The 26,291-nt window shown below is 39.5% G+C and overlaps 1 protein-coding gene across 1 annotated transcript in view; it reads left to right on the top strand.

Moving 5' to 3' along the window:
* The window catches only part of ITIH5 (inter-alpha-trypsin inhibitor heavy chain 5), a 78,200-nt gene that overhangs the window by 12,381 nt on the left and 39,528 nt on the right, over positions 1–26,291 (top strand). The window contains exons 3-5 of the mRNA XM_033100724.1: positions 5,635–5,798; positions 6,710–6,811; positions 10,019–10,269. Coding sequence (XP_032956615.1) covers positions 5,635–5,798; positions 6,710–6,811; positions 10,019–10,269 — 517 coding nt within the window. The remainder of the gene's footprint in view (positions 1–5,634; positions 5,799–6,709; positions 6,812–10,018; positions 10,270–26,291) is intronic.

Here is a 26,291-nt window from a genome sequence, read left to right as displayed (position 1 = left end):
AAATGTCTTCCTTTCAATATTTCCTTTATTTTCGAGTAAAGAAAGAAGTCATTGGGGGCCAGATCAGGTGAGTGGGGAGGGTGTTCCAATACAGTTATTTGTTTACTGGCTAAAAACTCCCTCACAGACAGTGCTGTGTGAGCTGGTGCATTGTAGTGATGCAAGAGCCATGAATTGTTGGCAAAAAGTTCAGGTCGTTTAACTTTTTTATGCAGCCTTTTCAGCACTTCCAAATAGTTGACTTGTTAACTGTTTGCCCAGTTGGTACAAGTTCATAATGAATAATCCCTCTGATATCAAAAATGGTTAGCAACATTGTTGCAACAAGTTCGCAAACTAAATTGTCAGATCTTATATATGTCTGTCTCCCCACTTCCAACTCTAAACATTACGATTTATCTTTTTTGTAGGAGGTGTGTAGAGCAGGCTTTTTTTCGTACATAAAGGTGATAATAGCATTTGCTCTTTCCTCTCCTCTAAACATAATGAAATATTGCTAAGTAGAATGTATTACCACAAATAAGCAATCCAAAGCTGAGGCGCCCCTCTGTCTACAGGGGGTAAATTATTTCTCCAGTCTGGTAAATGCAGCCCCTAGGGAGGTGCCTTGTCTGGAGGTCTTCTGCTTAATGGAATAACAACATGGGTTGTGCTGTTTTTCCTCAAAAAGGAGAGGCCTTAGGGTTTCGTAAAATCTCTGGACCTGGAGTCAGCCAAATGCCAAGCCTCAGCCTTCTCCTTTCTTAAGCAAGGGGGAGCCAAGGTAGATGGTTTCGAATGTTCTCTATCTCCTCCAAAATTATTTATTCTAATGGTTCCCGAAGAACTGTTAGACCAGGATGAAACAACAGGTTAATCTTCTGGGAGGAGGCCTGGCTTCTGGCAAATTCCATCACACATTCCTCAGTTACATTTCCAGATGGCATCTCGGGTAATTCAGGACATCCTCTGGGTGACTTGATTTTAAAAGACTCAGATGAGTCACACGAAACATTTGGCCTCTTGAGAAACTAATTAAGACACTCCCTGCCTCAAACTGCTTTTCCGTCTGTTTAGCTTTTGTAGGAAAATAATGAAGAAATTATGATGTCACAGGAAGACTTGATATTTGCCCCGTTTTCCAGTTGACATCCCCAAATGAAATGACTTAAATATAAAAATAGGAAGCATGTTGCCTTTTTAAGAACCATGCATTGGGAAAAATTGAGGTACCTGTTTTATATCCTTCCTTTTATGACACATTTTCATGAACTTCTGTCATTCCGAGTTCTGTACTTGGCTTTTTGGGGTTTCCTTTTCCTGAAAATTTCATGTACCTGATCAGTATTCTTCTTACAATGTGCCTTTCTTTCTGATTAAACTGCTCGGTTCTTTGTTCCAGGAATGGGATGTGGTTCTTTACAACTTCCATGAATTTTGTGTTTTTAAAATGTTCTTTCTGTTCTCTTTCATCACATACAAATTCTACAGCTTTTTAAAACCCTTTCTTTTACAGATGTCACTGATTTTGCTTTCTTCTGAAAACTGTAAGGTCTTATAGCCAATAAGTCATGAATATATGTATATATATAGATATAGATATATATATGTGCCAAAAAATGTATACACATTTTAAGAAAGGAAAAAACGATTAAAATGGTAATAATATACACTGATAACAAAAGATGAATACAAGTCATGTTTTACTTCTGCAATTACGAGAGGTGCTCAGAGTGGTTACCATCAGCGTCCAGACACTTCTGATTACAGCGAACTACTGCTTGAGCAACGTTGACCAAAGTGTCCACTTGTATACATTTTTTGGCACCCCTGGTGTGTGTCTGTGTGTGTCTGTGTGTGTGTGTGTGTCTATATATATGGATAAGGAGATATATATATATATATCAGATATATATATATATATATATATATATATATATATATATATATATCCTTATATCTTTCTATGTTGCTTTTTATTTTTGCACTTTCTTCCCAGTGTGATCATAGTGCCTTGAGAGAAGGAACCATATGTAATATTTCTTCCCCATCATTCATAGAATTTAGTCTATCACAGTGCTTAATAAATACTATTTTATTAAGATTTCCTTTTCTTGGGATATATATTTTTCTTTAATCATTCAAGATTCAGAAAATTCAATTCAGTTCCGTAAATGTTTTTAAGGTTTACCCTGTGCTGAGAGATGTGGGTGAAAAAAATGGAGTAAGTCTTGCGCCTGTTTTTCGTGAGTTTACAATCAAGCCGGGGCGGATAAGGGGTGGGTGGCTTAAGGGGAGATAAGGGGGGGGCATAGGTTTGTACAGAATCGACTTTAATGGATTGTAGACTGACGATGCTGTGATAGAAAGGCAGAGGCTACGACCCATAAATAAGAGCAGGGGCTCCTGTGGGAAAATAGTAACTGGGAAGAAGCAGTTACTGGGAAGAAACGAAAATAGTTAAATAGTTTCCTGAAACTTTCATCAGCCTGTCTCTTGGGCCCATAAACTTTGCTTCCTATTCTTGATGTAATGTTACGGAAAATTCTACTATATCCATAATCTAATTTAAGTCCAAAGAAGATGCTATGGTATAGTTAAACTGAGTATTTTGTCAGGTGTCTTCTAATTTTCACACTTTACGCTCAATGAAATTATAATTGATAATCATCTTATAAATCAGAACAAATCAACGTGACATCAAAAATTGTCCCAAGTGTACCAAGAAGGAGATTTCTAATTATTTTGAAACTAGTACTGGGCAAGGACTGCTACTGATGGAGCTACGTTATTTGAAATGCTGTGCAGCTAGAGCTTTACACTCTGGTTACCTAAAATGTAAACTTAAGATTTCCCCCTATTAGTACTCTACCTTTATGTAAAAGAGCTACATAGATTGAGAAGAACTTTTGGACAATGTCAGAATATGACAACACTGCAGAATGGGTTCAGCTTCATGTCCTATGTCTTGAATGTTGACAATTTAATGAATGATCACTGAGGTTCACAGGTAACTTTTGAATCAGCAACAAAGACTGAATTATATTTAGCATGCTTTTGGAGTTCTGTATTTTATTGGCCACCTAACAATGGTTGCTGCAGAAAGCCTTGAATGGCCAGGCTGCCTCTGAATCCTTTCACAAAAGAGGCCAGGATTGGAAGTCAGTGACTCCAGGTTCTCACGCTGGGTTTATTACCTCCTACCTGTGAGAGCTGGGGCAGTAAACTGATTGGCCTACGTTCGTAAAGCAAGGGGATTGGACTTGCGAGTGTCTTATTCTTTATGTTTTGTCTTTATAATTTATACTGTAACTTCATTCAGTAGGATTTCAGGGTATTTCTAATATGCAGAAGTCTAGTTCACAACACAAAACAAATAAAAGGCATAGAGATCAGAAGTAACATAGAGTTCAAAATAACCAACAAAATGACTAAATCCCACTCAAGCGCGAGTCACAGTAAATGCAAATGAGACCAGGCGGGTGTTCCAGTTTCTATTGCTGTATAAAACCTGTCCCCCAAACCCAGTGCTTTAGAGCAACAACCATTTTATTGTACTGTTTGTGGGGCAGAGGTTTGGGGAGGGCTCAGCTGAGTGGTTCTTCTGGCCACATGATGTCCGTGCAGGTTGCTCTGTGCTATTGAGCTGGCAGATGGGCTCATCTGGACAGTTCACTATAGCTTTGTTCATGTGCTGGGCCCTCGGGCAGGAATGACTGCTGCTGGACTCCGCTGCCACCGTCACTGCAGTGCCTATATATGGCCTCTCCAGTGTGACAGTCCCAGTCTTACATGGTCATGCAGGGCCTCCAGAGAGTGTTCCGACAGACCTAATGGAAGTGGTGAGGCTTCCTGTGACCTGGTCTCAAAGTCCCAGCAGGATATCACTGCCAGTGGATTCGGTAGGTGAAACAAGTCACTAAGGCCCAGATTGAAAGGGAAATGAATTAAACTCCAGCTCTCAAAAACAGGAGAAGCGAAGGATTTGTGACCATGTAAAAAAAAAAGCATTATTATTTTTCTTTCATTTTTTAAATTATTGTAGTAAAATACACATAGCATAAAATTTACCATAACGCTTTGAAGTGTACAGTTCAGTGATACTAAGCACATTCACACTGTCATGCAGCCATCAACACCACCCATCTCCAGAACTGTTTTCGTCTTGCAAAGCTGAAATTTTGTGCCCTTTAAACAGTAACTTCCCCCTCCGCCTGTCCCCCAGCCCCTGGAAACCACAATTTTGCTTTCTGTCTCTATGAATTTGATTTCTCTAGGAACTTCAAATCAGTGGAATCATACAGTATTTGTCTTTTTGTGACTTATTTATTTTACTTAGCATAATGTCCTCATGGTTTCTTGGTGTTGTAGCATGTGTCAGAATTCCCTTCCTTTTGAAGGCGGAATAATATTCTGTTATATATATATACCATATTTTGTTTGTTCGTTCAACCATTGATGGACACTTGTGTTACTTCCACATTTTAGTATTGTGAAAAATGCTGCTATGAATATAAGTATAAACAGGGCCCATTTTTAATCTAGTAGAACAGAGGACATCCATGAGTGTGAAGTAAGGAAAAGTCCAGTGAAAACGCAGTGAAAATGACTACTCTCTGTTGGTCTCAGTGTTAGTGAGATGATTGGGATTAGTAGGTCCTGGGAGCTGGGAGTCTGGAATGTGGGTCTGATCTAAAGTAGCATTAGTGCCACCATTAGTGCCACCATTAGTGCCAGCAGCTCCTGGTCATGTGGGAATGTGCAGCCAGAGTGCCCATTTTCTGTTTCAAGAGAAATGGGCATTAGAGATTTTTATGTGAACTTACCCAATTTTGTAAGTGCTATCACCTAAACTTAAATTTTTTTTTAAAGATTGTGCAAGTCAAATAAAAGTATCTATGGGCTATATAATTTGAGATCCCTTCCTAAAACACACCAGTCAGTAAAGATAGATAAAAGACTGATATCACAGCCTACTTGCTTAAATAGTGTAGACCAGGGATCAAACTTTTTCCTAAAGGAGCAGATAGTGCTTATCAGAGGCTTTGGGGATACAATTAATTAGCACAGACTTTCCTTTTTCCTTCGGGCTGCTAATTCTCCAAACACTTTCTTGAACTCAGTATTGATTCCCATTTTACTATAATGTGATTGTAGTCCAAATGGGAAAGCCCAGCATACAGGGTCTCTAAGTGGATGTTGAAATTAATTTGAAAAGATGAGAATTTCTTTAGGCATGCTCTGATTTTTGATCAATTCAGTGATTCTATAAATGTGACCTAAACGTTTATAACAGAAAAATGTATAGACTTGAGGTACTTTACTTCTAAAATTCCAACAATTCATTAATCTATTTAAGCAATGCATATTCTCTTTTAAATGGGACATCTTAACTGTTCATTTGTTCAAGTTCGGTTAAAGGATTTGCGTCTATGTCAGAAACTGGTTTTTCAACCACGGTTGTCTTACAAATGTAGGGGGTAAAAAGTGGGACAATCAAGAGAGACAAAGAAAGAAGCAAAGAATCACGTGCCAGTGTCTCCCAAATTGAAAGTTGTTTCTCTTATGGAGAAAAAAGACTTACATCTACCCCCAAAATGGTTGAATCATGCTTTCACACATCACTGAAAATACTGTGTGTGTTAATTCTAACAGAAAACCAAACCCTTGATGACAGAATTCTCAGTGAAGTCGACCATTATTTCTCGCTATGCCTTCACGACGGTTTCCTGCAGAATGCTCAACCGAGCATCTGAGGACCAGGAGATTGAGTTTCTGATGCAGATTCCAGCCGCAGCCTTCATCACCAACTTCACTATGTAGGTGACTCATGGTCAGAGACCCTGGAGCAAAGATTTCTATGTGGGGTGGTCAGGGTGAGCCTGAGATGATGTGTGGTCCACAGTCTTTGGCTCTGAGAATTTATTTTCCAGTGGATGGTAAATGGGTCAGAAGGCTGATTTCTTGTTCCCCTTCCTCCTTCTCTCCTTCTCTTCCTTCTCCCTTCCTTCCTCTCTCCCTTCCTTCCTTTCTTCTTTCTTCCCTCCTTCCATTCCCCCTTTTTTCCCTCTTTCTCTCTTTCCCTCCAATAAGTGGGTCCCCATTCAGGGCCACACACACTTCCAAGTGATTGTATACTTCTGTTAAAAAGACAGTACTGCTCTCCTCCAGAAATTCTATAATAATAATAATAAGTAAAAAAATCAATAAATCAGATATTTTCAGACAGTAGCAAATGCTATAAAGATGGCAAGTAGGCTTGAGAGGGCTCGTTTAGGTCGGGAAATCAGGGAGGTGGCTCAGAAGAGACGATGTTTAAGTTGAGATCTGAATGATAAGACAGCATGAAACCTTTGCTAGGCAAGATATATTTCTTCTTTTCTTCTGAACTAACAAGTAAAGATCTGCAAAATAGGGTAGGTGTTTGGTCTGAATTTTACGCCTGAGCACGATTCACATTGGTGAATCGTCATGGAAGTTGGTTTGAATAGATCTGACTTCTTTCTGGAGAATCAGAGGCATCCTGGGTTGGGTCTTACCATTTGGATCGGTTAAAAATTGCCATAGAATGAAACGAGTGATTCAAAGTAGTGCCCCGATTTGGAATATAGTTTCTGCATAGCTAAGAGGCAAATAAAAATATTTTCTCGTGTTTTCATAGTTATGAGATCCATGTTTAAGTTTGTCTCGGAAGTGCCAGCTGGTAACACAGCTGTCTCTTGTGTTTCAGGCTTATTGGAGACAAGGTGTATCAGGGAGAAATTACAGAGCGAGAAAAGAAAAATGGTGATAAGATAAAAGAGAAAAGGAATAAAACCACAGAAGATAACGGGTAAGTGCCATTTAATTAAGAATTAAAAATTTACTTCAGCAAAGTGTCACATTTTCTACCTCTTTGCCTAGCCATTTGATCTCTTTCCTTCCTTTAAGTATTTTTTGAAAATTTTTATCATCATAATAATTAAATCTACCTGGTTAACAATATAGTCGATAAGGGTTTATAATAAAAAGGAAGATTTTAACACTCCCATTCACCAGTGCTCATTTTCTAAAACATTCACTTCTAATAGTTTTGTAGTTTTTTGTAGTTACCTCCCTAACTGTAAATATCATGATAGTCTTGCTTTTTAAAAGTTTCTTGATAAAAATCAGACATTATCTGTTGATTCTCTGCTATGAAGACAGAGTATTTAGCATAATTACAATAGTCCCATTTTCCCTCTTGTATTCCAAAATTTTACATTATTATTCCTTCTTCTTCCATCAATTTGAGCAGTTATACCGTCTTACATGATAACATTATACCGTCTTCCTTGATAACATTCCCTCTCTTACACTTCATCCTACCTTTCCAATTCCATTTCAAGCACCTGTCTTTTCTTACCTAATCATTTATTTTTGCATTGTCAGAGTTACTAACATTTAAATTCTGATCTGTCACAGTATTTGTATTTTTGGTTTTGTTTATGAACTGAATCTAAACATTGAAAACCAAGAGGTAGCGTTTATTTTTTGATGATACATAAATGAGGTTAACTGCAGAACCACCTAGTACTAAGATTTTATTTCTCTCTCTACCAGCCCCTTTGAAGGAAAATGATCTTAGTATCTAGGTGAAATGAGAACGTGTAAACCTGTTTCGTTCATTAATGAAAGGATGTAGTTTTGAGAAAGCTTGTTTTCTAAAATCATAGACTGCCAGAAACTTTGCTGTTAGAAATCCTACTAATGAGAATGGACCACATGAGTCAAGGGTTCACTTTAATACAGAAAACAACCACGCTCCACAGCTTCAGATAAGAGGTTATCAGACACGAGAGTCCACATTTATCTTAATTTTGTAGTTGCTAAGAACAAAGAAACTTGAGTTTGTTTCTCAGTCCTGGCTGATATTAAATGCTTTACACACAGCCTTGCTTTTCTTTGAGTCTCCAAACACTGTTTCATTTAATTTTACCTACACTCCACCCTTTCTCCAATCTTATAATAACCCTGTGTCCTTCTTTGTCTGGCAGGATGCTCCATGATGCCTCTGGTACGTAGTTTACCTTGCCACAGCAGGTTATTAAAACCTAACTTTGTTAGACTCTAAGTGGATCCCAAGGGTCTTTGTTAGATATACTGTATCAGCATTATCTTTTTCTACAGTTCATAAATTGTTCAGAATCATGCCACAGTTTAGTTTAGTTAGATCACAACATATACATGTCTGTTTTTCCTGGAGTCTAATTGTCTTTCTTATGAGATAAAACTTAATTTTGTTTGTCGCTATTAACATCTAGCAAGACACATAACTCATTTGAAATGGTGACTAAATGAAGAGCTATGACCAAGTTTTTGCAAGCAGTGACATCCATGTCATTGCCAAAAGTAACTGGAAGGAATCACTGAGTGGGGGAGACATCCTGATTCCAGAGCTGTTAAACATGGAAGAATGGGTGTCTCCAGCTCCATGGAAGACTGTCATTACTTTACAGCCTTGTCACGTAATGTTTACCCTGTGACGTCTTTTCATTTTCTTTTCTTTTTTTTTAATTTATATTTTATAAAGTTTATTGGGTGACATTGGTTATTAAAGTTATATAGGTTTCATGTGTACAATTCTGTAATACATCATCTATATATTGCACTGTGCGTTCACCTTCCATCATCATATATTTGACCCTCTTTACCCTCTTCTACCACCCCCTCTCCATCCTTTACCCTCTGGTAACCACTAAGCTGTTGTCTGCGTCTATGATTTTTTATTTGTTTGTTTGTGTTGTTCATTTGTTGCTTTCAGTTTTATCCCACATAGGAATGAAATCATATGGTTCTCGAATGTTTCTGCCTGATTTTCATTTTCATCTAGGTTGGTTTCATTACTTCTTGTATTCCATATCTTTCTCTTTCTTGGTTCTCACCTTCACCTTGCTGGAGTGTATTCTGAAGTAGCTGCCTTAAAATGGGCGTGTGAGAGGCAAACTTTCCAAGACTTTGATTCAAATGTTGACTGTGTATGGAATTTAAGATTCATAATAATGTACCATCCAAACTTGGAAGACATTGCTCCAGTGCCTTGCAACATTCAGTATTACTGATGGTGCATCTAATGTGGTCTAGTACCATTCCTTTTATTTGTTTTCTCTGCCTGACGTTCTGAAATTGGACAATAATGAATTGAAGTGTCAGTTTTTTTTCGTTCATTCTGCCCACCTCTCAATGAAACGTTTCCCTCTTAACACTTGCAACAAACACTGTGTCTCTTTTCAGCTCCGGGAAAAAGGAGTGTAGGAAGCGTATCATCTTAGTCATTCATTTATATGTGGACTTGGAGTTCTCCTCCCTATCTTTGGTCCCCCTTCTCATTCCCACCTTGTGGTGTCCTCCTGAACCGGAGCCTGCAGTGTCTCTGAAATTCTGCAGGCAGTTTGTTTCTCTTCTTCGCTACAGTCTCTCCCTATATAGTCTGAGCTGTAGAGTTCTTGCTCTACTGAATCTCCAAATATTCCAGAAATGTTTTGAAATGTCCCAACAACTGAGAGTTGCCCGTGCCCTACTTATTCTTTTGGTTTAATCCTTTACTCTCCCTCTTATGGTCAGTCTGCCATCTAGAATCAGAGAACCCTCACTCCGAGTCTCCTACACACATCCACCAAACTTTACCAAGATATAAAAACCTCACATAGTAGCTATTTCAAGTTGTGTAAAACATCAGGTTCCTTTGGCCATCCCTACAAAGAGGAGAATGCAATTCACATCTTGACCCCAAAGCTCTCTTTTCCAGCAGTTCACCTATTTCAGCGTCCCCTTTTCCCTTTGCCCCCCTCAGTCTGACTCAGGGAGAGGGAGGAGAGTTCAGTAGTGTTTGAATTCTCTACTTTTCAGTATTCTTTGCACCTTTGCAACCTTGCTCTAATGCAGGCTTTTACCTCTCTTCCCAATGCTAACTTTTATTTTCAATTTCTAAGGACCCTCACAGAGTGTTTGGTGTACCCCAAGGGGACTTGAGGGAACCTGGCTTTCTCTGACCCTCTGTTCCCTTTTCTTTTCCTTGCAGGGAGAAGGGGACTGAGACCTTCAGAGCCTCCGTAGTGATTCCCAGCAAGGACAAAGCTGTCTTTCTCCTCAGTTATGAAGAGCTCTTGCAGAGACGTCTGGGGAAGTACGAGCACGTCATCAGCGTGAGACCCCAGCAGCTAGTGGGGAAGCTGATGGTGGAGGTGAATATTCTGGAGAGGTCGGGCATCGCGTCGCTGGAGGTGCTTCCTCTACTCAACAGCAGACAGAAAGGCAGCGGGAGGGCAGAAGGTGAGTGGTTCTTGCTAGGTACCCTCAGGTCTTCTGGGGTAATTCACAGCGGGGCGCTGGCCTTAGAGAAATCTATAAAACGCATGACACCCCTTCAAGAAAGGCTCTGAGTGTTTGAGGGAATCAGAAAGATAGCAACAAAACAAAGATAGTGCCCTGTACTGTGTGTGTGTGTGTGTGTGTGTGTGTGTGTGTGTGTCTGTGTGTGTGTTTAAAGCTAGGCTCTATCAGAAGATTTAAAAATGTTTAAACCATTTGTCACAGTAATCCCACTTCTGGGAACCTATGTGAAACAGCTAAAATATTGGGAATGTTACATACATGAACCTGTTTGATAATGTTTGTAGTAGCAAGAACATTCCTTCATGCTAAATATTCAACCATACGGATGTGATTAGGAAAAGATGGTTATAAACACAACTCAGCACGTGACAGGGGGAAAAAAGACACAACTGTACATACCATATAATGTTAAATATGTTATAGAGCTGACAAAAGTCTAGAAAATTGTATAAAATAATCATTTTGTATTAGGGTGAGGGATGGTGGGATCATTTTCTTTTTTTTTTTCTTTTTTAATTTATTGGGGTGACAATTGTTAGTAAAATTACATCGATTTCAGGTGTACAATTCTGTATTACATCATCTATAAATCCCATTGTGTGTTCACCACCCGGAGTCAGTTCTCCTTCCATCACCATATATTTGATCCCCCTTACCCTCATCTACCACCCCCCACCCCCCTTACCCTCTGGTATGATTTTCTAAAAATCTATTTTTAAAACTACTAGTTTATATTAAATATTCACTTGTGTGTGCCTTATCCTATAATACCCATAATGCTTAATGTCACATTGGGTAACAAGACAGATGTGTCAAAAAAACTGCACCACATCAGAACGACAAGATTTCAGATTGTTGTGATGTTGAGATCAGGCAAATGCTAAGTGACAAGTGAACGTGCAGAATCTTAATTCAACCCCTGTGATTGCAAGGAGCGTGGCCCAAGAAGGCTTCTTGTGCATGAACATTTAGGAATGAATATTTGGGAAGGAGAGTGGAGGAATGAGTTGACAAGTAGGATAAGAGACCGTTGTGAAAATAGTCCAGACTTGGAGCTGGTCTATAGAAGAATAAACAGTATGGAAAGTATACTTACCTCACCAGCACACAGTTTAGTTAACGACTCTCCACATGATAAGGAATTTACCCTCAAACACTGGAGTGTGTCTGATCTGTGAGGGACTCAGGTCTTTTGATGTATGTTGACTCCAAACACCGAGTTTGATCCTCTCAATCCGGATCTAATTTGAAAAGGTAAGAATAGTGTCAAGATACCTGACATTCAGAAATGGCATGAGATACAATACACCACTCTTATGTCATATAGGCAGCCCCATGTATGATTAACAGATTCTAGTTCAGTTATTAAATGTAACCTTGAAAAATACTACCTAGACCCTGTGAGATGAAGCTTGCACGTGGGCCAAACAGGGGTGATAACTATCTCATAGGGTCACTGGAATGTGTTACTGTGTATGACGTGCCTGGGCCAGAGTAAGAGCTTAATAATTGTTAAATATTGTTATTGTCATTATTATCTTATATGTACTTTTTTCCTTTGCAAATATTTATCTCCCCAATTAGATCATAAGTGATTTGGAAGGCAGGTCTTTGTCTAATTAACCTTTGTCTCCTTACAATGCCTTTTAAAGAGTAGACAGCTAAGTAAGTGTCTGCAAATTACAGATGAAAAGCAAAAAACAAACAAACAAACAAAAAAACCCCAAAACCAAAATGACTAACAAAAAATGATTTTAAATTTCATTTTTTCCTGATCATAACTTATAGGGAAATTTTTCTATGTACAACTATGTGAAGGAAATATGTTTGCGGGGGAAGAGTCTGAAAGTTGGTAGGGTCTTAGAAAGGACACAGCAGCTGTGCAGTGTGTCTTGGGTTTATGTCCAGGGCTTGGTAGGTGTGTCCAGGCCCTCGGCAGGCGATTCTGAGGGTAGTTTTGCTGCAGTCATGAGACATCTGTGTTTTGCCTCGTGTAGAACCACTAACTCTTCTGAGATTGTGGTGCATGTGTTGTTTGGAGGGGTTATGAATTATGATCGTTGGCTGAAAAGTTGCTTACTTTTCAGGGCCTGAGAGAATCTCAGAGGAATTTTTCCAGACCATTGATCTCTTGGGAACTGTTTATTTTTAAGGAAATTGTTTTCCGAGGTCTTTATAGCGGAGCAGACATTTTCCCTCCAGAGCATGGTGGTTTCCCAAGCATTTCCCTGGGCCAGGTGCAGTGGAGGGATTGCCTTTTTTTGCTCTTCATTGCCATCTTTCAGAGCTCAGCAGTGATTGTTTCTGCAAAATGGCAGCCTCAGCAGAAGAGGAACAGATGTGATTTTTGTCTGGACACTATTGCGTGTTTCCAAAAGAAATCCAGGGTAGAGATCAAACTAGACTCGGCCTTGCATCAAAACATGAGCTGTAATTGCGTGAATGTGGACCCCAGCCAGTACATTCCTCTGATAGGGCAGGCTCTGTGAAGAAGTCAGACTTCTGGAATTTCTCTAAGCAGATCTGTGACCACGGATGCATTTTCATCTTTAGGGAAGCAATTCTAGAAATGGATTGCTACGTGCTAGATACTAGATTCAGCACTTGCATGGATCATTATCTTGTTCAATCTTTATAACAACCCTCTTAGGGAGCTTTTGTAAAATATTGAGGTTGTGAGTTCAAATTCCCAGTCTCTCCCTAGTTCTCTAAAAATACCAAAAAAGGCTAAAAGCAATATCACCTATCTTTGCCCCAGTTTGCTTTTCTGTTGTGTCAGAATTGGGCCCACGGCTATGGAATAGTAAATTAATGCGCTCCTTCTCAATCTGTAAACTAATTCTGTGAGGTGTGATCTGGAAGCCAAAAACCATAATAAACTCTCTGGATTATTAAAATAGTTTACTTATGTACTCAAAGCGTATGTGATTTATGTAACTCATGGCTCAGAACCTACAAGATGACAAACTGGTGTGCAGTGAAAGGCAAGTCTCTCTCTCTCTCTCTCTCTCTCTCTCTCTCTCTCTCTCTCTCTCTCTTTTGTCCCCCACACCAGTTCTTCTCCCCTAAAATATTTTGATGATTTATGGCCTCAGTAGAAAGAATGTTTGAAATTCAGACTATCCTGGAATATACTTGGGATGTGTGGTCATCTGAAGGCAAACACTGAGCTAGATATTCCATCTTTGTGATTGGTTCAAATTCAAGGGTGGTTATTTCACTCTCTGTGTTAAAATCTCAAACTTCCTATTGTCCCATAGCCCTAAAAGTAGTATTTCCACGATCCCCCTGCCCTTTTTTTTTGAATAGGAAGTTTTATCATTTGTGATGATATCCCTAATAGCTAGGAGTAAAATAAAATGAGATAAACAAAGTAAGAAAGAAAACCTTGCCTGTTTTATCCAGCAGCTCTCAAACCTGGCTAAAACCTATAGTCACCTCGAGAGGTTAAAAAAACAACAACACAAAAACACAAAGAAATATAGACGACTGGGTCCTCCCTCAAACACTCAAATTAGAATTTATTACGGTAAAGCCTAACTCGCTGTATTTTTGGGTGATATTCTATGAATTTATGTGAGAAACTGAAAAAAAAAAGAGTGCTTTTAATATGTTTATTTATTTGTAAAATTAAAGAATAATGCTGAATATTTTTTTTACCACTAAAGAGGTATGGTGCTATATGACTTTACTAGTTTAGCCTTTATATTCTTTGCCTTTTTGAAAAGCAGTTTTACTGAGGTTTAGTTTATATAGCATAAAATTTACTCATTTTAGGTGCACAATTTCCTGATTTTTGTACATTTGTAGAGTTGTGCAACCATCACCACAGCCTAATTTTAGAACATTTCCATCACCCCACAGAGATGCTTGTACCTCTTAGCTGCCACTCCTGGTTCCCACCTCAGCCCCAGGCAACCACTAAACCACTTTCTGACTATAGATTTCAGATAACTGCATTTTTAAAAAGCAGCCCAGGTCGTCTGATCCTCAGTAAGTGTTGGGAACCCTTACTCTGGACTTCCCAGCAGAATTTAGGGGTGTTAACTGTGTCCGGATGTTGACCTCCAGAAGCAGCTTGTAAATTAAACAGGATTAATTCTTTAATTTCCCAGACCCTGAGAATAATCTCACTTTTGATCTTTATTAAAATGTGTATCATTCCTCTTTTCTACCAACACGTTTTTACCAGTGGCTACAGGCCAACACAGAATTACTCACACAGTTGGTGGGAAAGAACCTCGTCTCGTGCCCAACTTCTCCTCACCAACATAGAACCTTGAGATGGACAAGTATTGACAGGCCGTCTCAGTGGGGTTGGCGCTGTCCTTCTAACACCGTCTCAAGCTCGTTAAACTAAGTGTCCCATCTTCTTTTGGAAAAGGCAAACAGGATCGTTCAGCACATTTTTGGTTTCAAAAGAGCTTCTCTGCTTCCCTCCATCCCCACCATGGCTTCCTGAGCCTGTGGGAACTGTCCCTCTCCTGCTCTTTCCACTCTCCCCACCACTGTGAGAGAAGAGGGTCCCACCTCTGCAAGCCTGGCTTATGCCCACATTCATCCTGGCTGTCTCACACAGCCTTGGCTTCTTGTTTTCAAGCGTTATTTGGCTTTCATTCCTACCACTTTGTTCCCTAAGACTTCTTCTGGGCTGCTAACTCTGTCTCCAAGCCTCCCAGCTAGAATTCTCAAGAAATCTCAAGTCCTTGTTTCTGTCAAAACTAAGGGACCCATGTGACATCACCCTAATTTGACATAAAAAGGAAATTTTATTTTCAGGAACAAGGAGACTTTCATAATTGTCTTTGTGTTCTCCCGGTGTCTGGTTATCATTGACCATGTGCCACACTGAATACAGTAGAAAGGTAGAATATCGACTTGTGCTCTTTGGAAAAAAAAAAAAAAACATTTAAAAAAGATAACCTACAGAATGGGAGAAAATATTTGCAAATCATATATCGGATAAGAGTCTAGTGTCTGGAGCATATAAAAATTCTTCAACTCAAACACAAAAATGTAAACAACCCAATTAAAATATGGACAAAGGACTTGAATAGACATTTCTCCAAAGCTGATATACAAATGGCTGACAAGCATATGAAACGATATTCGAGACCATTAGTCATTCTGGAAATGCAAATTGAAACCACAATGACATACCACTTCACACTCACTGGGATGGCTATAATAGTGAAAAAAGAAACAGAAATGGAAAATGCATTTTGGCAAAGATGTGGAGAAATTGGGACCTTTGTATATCGCTGGTGGGAATGTAAAGTGGTACAGCCACTGTTGAAAACAGTTTGATGGCTCCTCAAAAAGTTAAACATAGATTTACCATATGACCTAGCAGTTTCTCTTAGTATATACACAAAAGAATTGAAAACAGGTGCTTGTACCTGAAATACTTGAATTGAAATACTTGTCTGTGAATGTTCATAGCAGCGTTGGTTACAATAGCCAAAAGGTGCAAACAGTCCAAATGTCCATCATAGATGAATGGATAAAGAAATCGTGGCCTATCCATACAATGGAATTAGTCATCCATACGAAGGAATGAAGCACTGACACAAGCTACAACACGGATGAACCTTGAAAATATTATGCTACGTGAAAGAAGCCAGACTCAAAAGGTCACATGTTGTATGATTCTACGGATATGAAATGTCCAGAATAGGTAAATCCATAGAAACAGAAAGCAGACTGGTGATTGCCAGGCCCTGGGGGAGGAAGGAATGGGGAGGCACGGCTGAATGGTTACAGAGTTTTCTTTGCGAATGATTTTAGAACTGGATAGAGATGGTGGTTGTCCAACATTGTGAAAGTACTAAACGGCACTGAAAATGTACACTTTTGAGCGGTTAATTTTATATTATATGAATTTTAGCTCAAAAACATAAAACGAAAAATATCACATTTTTGGTCATTAGAATCCCACTTCTTCAAGTGCCCTGGAAGCCACGTTTGCTGTGCTCTGTAGGGGTCCAGCTTTGCATCCTTTACATGCCTGGGAAGGCAAATAATGGGACTAGGTGGAATTCAACCTACGGCTTGCTTTTCAATTGTATCACCCCTATGTAAACTTCCTATACAATGTTGACCTTCAGATAATCCTAAGAACTGAGAAGCTTATTTAGAAAGAAGAGAACCATGCAAAATACAGTTTCATTGCCTTGGCTGGTGGAAGATGAGGTTGGTGACGCTGTAGCGGTCTTTGAGAAAACGCTAGTGACCAGCCACATGTCCCGCAAGATCAAGTCACCTCTGACTGGAGACCAGCACAGTGTCTTGTATTTCAGCAGATGCCCTAGACAGGGTCGATTGAATCTGTTTTAAAATTTTATGTTTTTCTTTGCTTGGTCTGTGAACCTCATGACTTTGCCTTTTGTTGTGAAGGTTTTCTTAGAATTGTATCCTAGGTAGGTGGCACGGTGTCAGGCATACAAAGGGCGCTCACTGAGTATTTGTCAAATGACCTTAGGAATAATAATAAATTTCATGGTTGACAATGAAACGGCTATCAGGTTTTCAACACTTTTCTGGTTTAAGTTGATGAACTTTGTCAGCTCTCTTACTTTGTTGTGAAGGGAGGGATTAGGAGACAGAACTTGGTTCCAAAGGACGGTTATAAAAATCTAGATCTCTTCTTCCTTTGCCAAGATTGCCAGATAAAATACAGGATGCTCAGTTAAATTTGAATTTCAGATAAACAGTATGTCCCATGCAATATCTGTGACATACTTATACTAAAAAAAAAAAAAAAAGAAAAAAGAAAAAGAAAGGAAGAAAAGAAAAAAGAATCATTCGTTGTTTTTATCTGAAATTCAAATTTCACTGGGCATCCTGTCTTTCTATTTGCTAAATCTGGCAGCTCTGCCCTATTAAAGGGCTGCATTGTGACTGATCGCCCACCCAGGTCTAGTTCCCTGCTGCTCCGTGCCTTCCCCTCCCCCCATCCAGCCTCCACTCTGCAGCTGGAAGGGCATGGCCCTGTTTGGCCTCTGTGCATTTGCCAGGAAACAATCTGGTTGTTATGTGAGGGTTTCCAGCATTGTTCAGTGCAGAAATTATTCAGGTATGAATCATTTGCCTTCATAGTTGGGTTTGTTTTGTTTGGTTTTTAATACCGATACGAGAACCCATGTTATCTTGTTTGTTCTGACAATGGCTGTAGTTCGGTCAAGGTCAACTGTGAGCAGGATGGCTCAGAGAGACCCGGAAGGGTGGCTTTCTCTCTTTAACTTCACATTGGTGAGCAACCTACTCTTCTGGGAGACCTCATCTGTTTCTTCCTTTTTCCTGCTGTGTGAGGTGGGATGTTGTCTGGGCATATGGCACTGTCCACCATAGCTGTGGCTGAAACCAGAGATGGGTCTAGGGCATGTGACACTGGTTACCAAGAGCATCTGCCACACCCACCAAAACACTTTCTAGGTGATCCTCTTGAAGGGCTCCTCTGTCCGTCTGCCAGACTATATACCAATGTGTTGAGTCATCTTCACGTTACACGTTCAAAAATCTTGTGTTGAGTTCTCACCATGTTCCTGGCACTGTGCTAGACACTTGGAACCTAAACATGACTACCTTTTGTCACTGCCCTTGAGGAACCAGAGTCAGCAATTTTTAATAATTAAAAAAAGTGTTTAATTGTGGTGAAGAGCACATAGCATTAAATTTTCCATCTTGACCATTTCGAAGTGTACAGCTCCGTAGTGTTGACTTTATTCATGTTGTTGTGCACACAATCTCCAGAATTTTTACTTCTTACCAAACTAAAACTCTATATCCATTCAATAACCACCCCCTGTTCCTCTTCCCCCAGTCCCTGGCAACCACCATTCTGCTCTCTGTCTCTATGAGTTTGACTACTCAATGTACTTCATATAAGTGGAATCATACAATATTTGTCTTTTAGCGACTGGCTTATTTCACTTAGTATAATGTCCTCAAAGTTCATGCATACTGTGGCATGTGTCAGGATTTCCTTCCTTTTTTATGACTGAGTAGTATTCCATTGTATGGATAGACCACGTTTTGTTTATCCATCATCTGTGGATGGACATTTGTGTTGCTTCCACCTCTTGGCTATTGTGAATACGCTGCTCTGAGCATGGCATGTAGGATCTTCAAGACCCTGCTTTCAGTTCTATTGCAACAAAAGTGGAATTGTTGCATCATAGGGTAGTTCTATTTTTAATTATTTGAGGAACCGCCATACATTTTTCCATATCGCTATACCATTTTACATTTATAGCAGTGCACAAGGGTTCTAGTTTTTCCACATTCTCGCCAACGACTTGTTTTTTTTTTTTTTTTTTTTTTGATAATAGCCGTACTATTAGGAGTATCAAGTAGGCAATTTTGAACAATAAAAAGAGAAAACCCTCTGTAAGGTTGAATCTATAAAATGACACCCAGGTTTTCTGAAGGATTGGGCTGTGTTTTACCTGCAGGCCCAAGGACAATGTAGAGGAATTTAACAGAAACCTCTCCCCTCCTACTCCTTTGTTGCTCTAACGCTACTTTTGGTTCAGTTTCAAGTGCTTAGGGCATCTAGTACTGAGGTCCTCAATGGACACGAAATGATATCGGGAAGGGATAATGCATGTTTTTAGGGGTGAACTGCTTTTAGAATGCGTGAGTTGCTCGTTTTCATGCACATTTTCTCTGGGGAAGTAAATCAAAGAGGGAAAACTGAGAGTCAGTAATGTATTCTTTTAGGAAGAAAGAGCATTGAATAAGTGGTGAAGAAAGCTGCTTTACTAAGAAATCTGGGCAAACACCACTTAACTATAAAGTGATAGAGTTGAATTTGAACTCCTTTAACTGTAAATTTACGTTATTATTCTATACTATATGTAGCTGCCATATCTATAGGATGGTATTTTCCTAGAGGATGTAAAATACCAAATATCAATATAGGGAAGAAAACCCCCTTCCAATGAGAAAACTATATATAATAGGGGACTTTTGAAGGTATTTAACCAAATGCTTTCTCATCTTCATTGTCTCACTTTACTCTGAGACCCAGCCAATATTTTTTTTCAATTGAAGTATAAAGAACATACACTATTATGTTAGTTTCAGGTGTACAACATAATGATGTAATAATATTTGTATGTATTGCAACTTGATCACCACAATAAGTCTAGTTAACACTCATCACCATACATCGTTACAGATTTTTTTTCTTGTGATGAGAACTTTTAAGATCTGCTCTCTTAGCAACTTTCAAATATGCAGTACAGTGTTATTAACTATAGTCACCATGCTGTACGTTACATTCCCATTACCGTTTCTTTTAATACTCTGGTGATTTACTTGGATTGTGTTTTTATTGCTACCATCAGAGATAGTTGCCCAATTATTCTCAGTATTTTTGACTGCCCTGTATTTAAGAAATCTCCCCACTGAAGTCCAGGGGAGCAGGTCCATGAACAAACGTAGATAATTCAGCCACTTTTCCAAGGGGAAATGAGTGGACAGTGTTTGTGTGCAAATTCTTTTGTACAATCACCAGGTGTTGGCTGCTTTTCTCCAACCGTAGGGAACCCCAGGGTCCACAGGAAACAGAGGGCAGGAAATCCCTCTGTCCATGGACTCAAAGGGGCGTGGCTTCCAACTGACGTCCTTGACTGTGGTTCTTTGCTCCTAAATGTTTTCACCTTTAGTTATTTTTACATAGCAGTTGGCTTCCTTCCCCGTCCCCCCCAATGTGGTTGTCTAGGAGGAGAATGTTTATTTGTGAATAACATCCATGTTCCAGGACATATATATTGTTTTCTTCACCCTTCATACAAAATATATGAAGTGCCTGTCATTACAAAAGAGAACCAATGAGAGGAAAGTTTAATCACACTGTATGCATGGTTCTTAACCTTATGTTGACTCCTTGGAGAATCTGGTGAAAGCTATGGACACTCTCTCCAGAAAGAACACAAACACGTATGCTTTCATGCAAAATTCTGTATATAATTTCAGGGCGTTCTTGGGAAGCTACTAACTGCACTGCACTTTATATAAAGATTGTTCTGTATATAAACATTCTTGAATTTCTGTTATGCATGTTTACTGAAGTGTGCCTCTTATCCCCTGCAAATAACGACTATTTGTTTTTACTAAGCCCACAGTGGTGTAGAGAAACCCATTGTGGCAAAATGTAACATGTATATTATCAAAGTATTTTAAACTCATGAGTAACCTTTCATTCTAGTTAGAGAGAACAAGAAGCTACTTCTGAAGGGGAAGAGGCTGGTGGCTAATAAGTGGCGAATTGTATCTTCATTGCTACCATCAGAGGTAGCTGTGTGCCACCTACTATGTGCCAGCCAGCAAGCTCAGTTCCTTGTATATGTGATCTTACTTAATTCTGACATTGATTCTAGGACGTGGATTTACTCCCGTTTAACAGATGTGGAACTGAGGCTCACAGATGTTAAGTTAGTCATTTTGAGTCTGTAGCACTCGAGAGCCCACTTTGTTCAGTAGTATGTGGCTTCTACAATAACACATATTTTCTTGTTTGAAAATTCCGGGCTTTCGACAGGAAGAGAGCATCATGGGGATGCTGGTGACCTGAGAAGGGACTGAGAATAATTGGGCAACTACCCTTTGCTGGTAGCAACAAAGATACTATTCAAGCCAATCAGAAAGAGCCATTAGTGAATATCACTGAGGACACACTGGAGGCAGTTGTGTGCCCCCCGAAAGGTTATCTTGTGTGAGACCACTGATGCCTGGATTAGAACAGGAAGATGACGTTAGAAGACTCAGCTTCTTCCAATTCAGACCAATTGCCACAGTTCACTCCTACTCCAAACCAAGTGGGCATGAAGGAAAAAACCAACAGGAGGGAAAGATATGTGGCTTCTCATTAGACAAGTAGGTCAGATTCTCCCACTTGGTTTGCTCCCAACCTCTTCCCTTGCCCTGTTCATTATCTTTAGAACACAACCCATGACTGCTGAGGGCCCTGCTAATAAAGCTCATCACGCCTGTGAACTATTTTGTGGCGGTCAACAGTAAGGAAAAGCTGAATGGTATCATTCCGTTTTGGGATTTTGGTCAGTGATGGTGGGACAGCCTATACTATACTTCATTGACTTTTTTGTTTTTCCTCCTCAAATAAGAGAAATTTATTTGCTAGAGATATTACTCTGGAATTTTTCCTAGCCAAATTAAGAGGGAGTGGAAAATTCACTGGGTTTCATTGACCATGTGGTTCTTAATGGGTGGAAGTCAGCCTCAGGAGCTAGGCCCCTTAGTGAGTGACCAAAATGAGAATCAGCCCCCAACTTGGGCGTATAAAATAGGCCCATTTAGAGGAAATCTCATGAATTTTCATCATGAACTAGTGAACATCAGAGGTCAGTAGGAAACTAAACTAATAATACACTACCCTTTCTCATGGCTTATATCAAAGAGCCTAGTCAAATGAATTATGAAGAGAAAAATTATACTTTTTAATCCCCAGTGCTTTCATTCAACCATGAATGGTGTTAATTCATGGTAGTTGTAAAGAGCATTTCCATGAGAGATTGAAACAAGAAAAAGTAGGTACATACTGACAGTACAAAGAGTCAGATCTAATTACAGTAATGTTCGAGGTGTGAAAATTAAGTTCACAAATTCATGCTAGAAAAAGTGCTACATACCTCATTGCTGAATATCACTACAGTCACCTTCGAAGTACTCCCCTTGGGAAGCTATGCACCGATGCCAGCGCCTAGTCCACCCTTCAAAGCAATTTTGGAACTTTTTCTGGAATGGCCATCAGGTCTGTCATCGTATTACCCTTGATGTGCTGAATGTCATCAAAATGTTTTCCTTTCAGTATTTCCTTTATCTTTGGGTAAAGAAAGAAGTCATCGGGGGCCAGATCAGGTGAGAAGGGAGGGTGTTCCAATATAGTTATTTGTTTACTGGCTAAAATCTCCCTCACAGACAATGCGGTGTGAGCTGGTGCATTGTCGTGATGCAGGAGCCATGAATTGTTGATGAAAAGTTCAGGTTGTCTAACTTTTTTCACGCCGCCTTTTCAGCACTTCCAAATAGTAAACTTGGTTAACTGTTTTTGTCCAGTTGGTACAAATTCATAATGAATAATCCCTCTGATATCAAAAAAGGTGAGCAACATCGTTGCAACAAGTTCACAAACTTAATTGTCAGACATCGTGAAATGTTAAACTTAGAGGCCATCGAGTGCCACCCAATTACATACATCAAAAACATGTGACCATTGTCTCTGTGCAGGAACCAGAATCACCTTGATGTCTTGCTAAAAATAGGACTTTGGGGTCCTACCTCCAGAGTTTCTGATTCACGGTTTCTGGGTGGGCCCGAGAGTTTATTTCTAGCAAGTCCCCCGGTACCGCTGAGGCTGCTGGTCCAGGACCACATCGTGAGAACTGCTCTACACCATCCCGGCGGGTGACTGAGTCACCCAGGGTTGGCTCCAACACTTCTAATGAACTGAGCTGTGAAAGCGGCCTCTGCCAACAAGACACGTGTCTTAGAGCTTACTGATGCTGCACGAAAAGTGCTTCCCGGGAACTCTCTCCCTAGTCCGAGTTCTGCCAGCTGGAATTACTCTGAATGCACCTAATATATTCTGCTATCCAGCTCCCAATGACTTTATTTTTTAAAAAAATTGGGGTATTCATGTAGAATAAAGTGTATGCATAGTCTGACAATTAAGTTTGTGAACTTGTTGCAACAATGTTGCTAACCTTTTTTGATATCAGAGGGATTATTCATTGTGAATTTGTACCAACTGGACAAACAACCAAGTTTACTATTTGGAAGTGCTGAAAAGGCTGCATGGAAAAGTTAGACGACCTGAACTTTTCGCCAACAATTCATGGCTCTTGCATCACGACAATGCACCAGCTCACACAGCATTGTCTGTGAAGGAGATTTTAGCCAGTAAATAAATAACTGTATTGGAAACCCCTCCCTACTCACCTGATCTGACCCCCAATGACTTCTGTCTTTACCTGAAGATAAAGGAAATATTGAAAGGAAGACATTTTGATGACATTCAGCACATTAAGGGTAATACAACGACTGCTCTGATGGCCATTTCATAAAAAGTTCCAAAACTGCTTTGAAGGGGAGACTAGGCGCTGATGTCAGTGCATAGCTTTCCAAGGGAAGTACTTCGAAGGTGACCGTAGTGATATTCAGCAATGAGGTATGTAGCACTTTTTCTAGGATGAGTTTGCGAACTTGTCAGACTGCATATTATGTGTACAGCTGGATGGATTTCTATATATGTACACACACATTCAGCTACTTCCAGGTCGAGAGTATTTCCACCACTCCAAAAGATTGACTTATACTCTTTCCCAGTCATTCCTCACCCCCAAAGGTAACCACCATTCTACTCCAATTGCCATGAATAAATTGTGCAGCTCTTGAATTTTATATAGATAGAGGCATAGAAAATATTCTTTTGTATCTCATGCTTTACTCAAAATGTCTATGAGATTCAACTGTGTTGTAAATAGCAGTTCTTTCCTTTTCGTAGTATCCCAACTTTGACATATTGTCATACATTTAATTCCTTGACCTTTCTTCTATTTTGTATATATTTAAGGTTCCTAGTAATGTTAGCTAGGACGACTGCTTCCCGTGAATCAGAAGGGCACTAAGTACATTACATCACTTAATCTTTCCAATAGTGTGAGTTTGGTAGACCATTAATCCATTTAACAGATGAGATAACCAAGGCTCTGTAACTTGCCCAAAGTCCCATAGACAATGAGAGGTAGAGCCAGTATTGAATGCAGGGCCTTCTCATTCATTCATGATCCTGAGTGCTTAGCTAGTGTGTTATGCTTCTCATTCTTGGTGCTTTGACAATAATCAGTGAGAGGTTGACTCCGGAGAACATGCAAGTTTCCTTCTAGTTCGAGGACTTTTCCATTTTTCAGCCCGTTTTCCTTCCCCTCCATCCTCCCATCTACCAGGCTGGTGAACAGGGGGCTGGCACTTGTCAATGTGTCATCGAGATTTTCCCAGTCCCGTCTTCAGATGAGCACCTCTGTTGGAAGCATAAGACCCTCCATACAGCTGTCTTTCTACAGGAATGAACGCTCCTATTTGCTGGCTCTCTGGTCCCTCCCCCAATTCCTGCCCTTGCTAAGTACAAATAATAGAAGACTCAGGTCTGCTCTGTGGTTCCTGTTAAGGTTATACCTAAATGTCTCTGAAAAAAAATTGTCTGTTTTGTGGAAGAAAATGTTTAAACTTCCTTTGTTTTTAAAGACTAATAAACCCTCAGCAGAAGGAAAGTTATTCTTAAATACAAATTACCACAGGCACATTATTCTTTGTTTCCTTTTTCATTTTGCTACTTAGGGATGGAACTTTGCTTGTCAGTTTACTCCATGGTATCAACTTGAATAGATTTAAAAAAATATTAAGATGCTTTGCAGCAGTTTTAAGTCTGGCTTTGGTTCAGTATCTGGGTTAAAAAGTCTCCGCATACACTGTTGTTTATGAATTCTCCGTTTTATTTGCCTATTCTTTATGGTGTATGCAGACCTAAAAGTTTGGGTTTCTGTTTCTAAATATATAGACATGGTGGTGTTTGGATTTGTAAAGGTGGGTAGTCCATGAAATAATTCTGTGTGTTCTAACAAGAAATGAAGTTTAGGCGTTAAAAACAGGATGCTCTTTGCTTTAATAAGTCATCTCACTATTTTTTCTTAAATCACGTGAAATCTGTTTATCTGTTTATCTTTGTGGGATTCTAATTTATATCTTAAGATCTGTGCTGGGGAAAGCTTTGGGAAAGGTGTTTTTTTGTTTTTGTTTGTTTGTTTGTTTGATTGTTTTTAAAGAGTCATAAACTGTCTGGACAACCCGTATGGTAGGACAACCAAATGATTGTTTGAGGAAAGGTGTTCTTTATGGAAGTATTCCATATGGAAGAAAGGACAGAATCACAACACACCTCTTGCAACTCTAATGAAATAGTGGATCTAAGCAAACATCATCAGCAATTGATAAAACTCTTAAGTGAAAGATCAATGAGGAACATTATCATGGGTGATCAGGTGGACCATACGGGAACCCACCATCAATCTTACCAGCGCTAAAAGTGGACGACTCGCTATTATGTGCCTTCTGATGTGATGAAGTAGTCAGTACTCAGCACCACTTCTAGCCAAGCCTCCAGCTCTACCTATCAGAACACAAGGAAGACAGGGCATTGAGCTGTGGTTCTCAGCCTTGACTGCACGTTAGACTCACATGGGGAATTTAAAAGTCCTGAGGCCCAGGCTGTGTCCTGGACCAGTTAAATGAGCTCTTGGCCTGGGCGTCAGTATTTTTTCTAGCTCCCCCAGATGTTACAGTACAAGGCACTAGAGGAGCAAGTTAAAAGACAAGACAAGAAAACAATCATGAAATACAGAATGCGAGAAAGTCCATAGGACAAATGACCAGTGTTTTGTAACACATATACGTAGCAGTAGAAAAAAGGCTGGGGAGAGGGGTGGACACACTTGTAGATTAAAGGAGACTTAAGAAACATAAACCAAATGTGACGTGGGAACTTTGTTTTGATCCTAATTCCAACAAACCAACCATCCCGAGACATTTTCTGAAGAATCAGGAAAATCTAAATACAGACTGAGTATTCGACTATAATAAGGCCTCAAGCATTAATTTTGTTACTTGTGATAATGGTTTTGCTAAAAAAAAAGTTCTTATAGTTAGAGAGTCATACTGAAGTATTTATGGATGAAATACAATGTCTGGGATTTGTTTTAAAATACTCTAGCAAAAATGGTGAGGGGATACATAAAAACAGATACAAAAGATTGATGAAAAGTTGATGATTATTAAAGTGGGGTGATGGGTACATGAAGGTTCATTGTACTATTTTCTCTACTTTTGTGTGTTTAAAAATTCTCATAAGAAAAGATTTCACAGGAGGCGTAAAGGTGAAA

This window comes from Rhinolophus ferrumequinum, assembly GCF_004115265.2.
Source record: "Rhinolophus ferrumequinum isolate MPI-CBG mRhiFer1 chromosome 5 unlocalized genomic scaffold, mRhiFer1_v1.p scaffold_110_arrow_ctg1, whole genome shotgun sequence".
In the NCBI taxonomy this organism is placed as follows: Eukaryota; Metazoa; Chordata; class Mammalia; order Chiroptera; family Rhinolophidae; genus Rhinolophus; species Rhinolophus ferrumequinum.
This window is presented reverse-complemented; position numbering and strand designations above follow the sequence as displayed.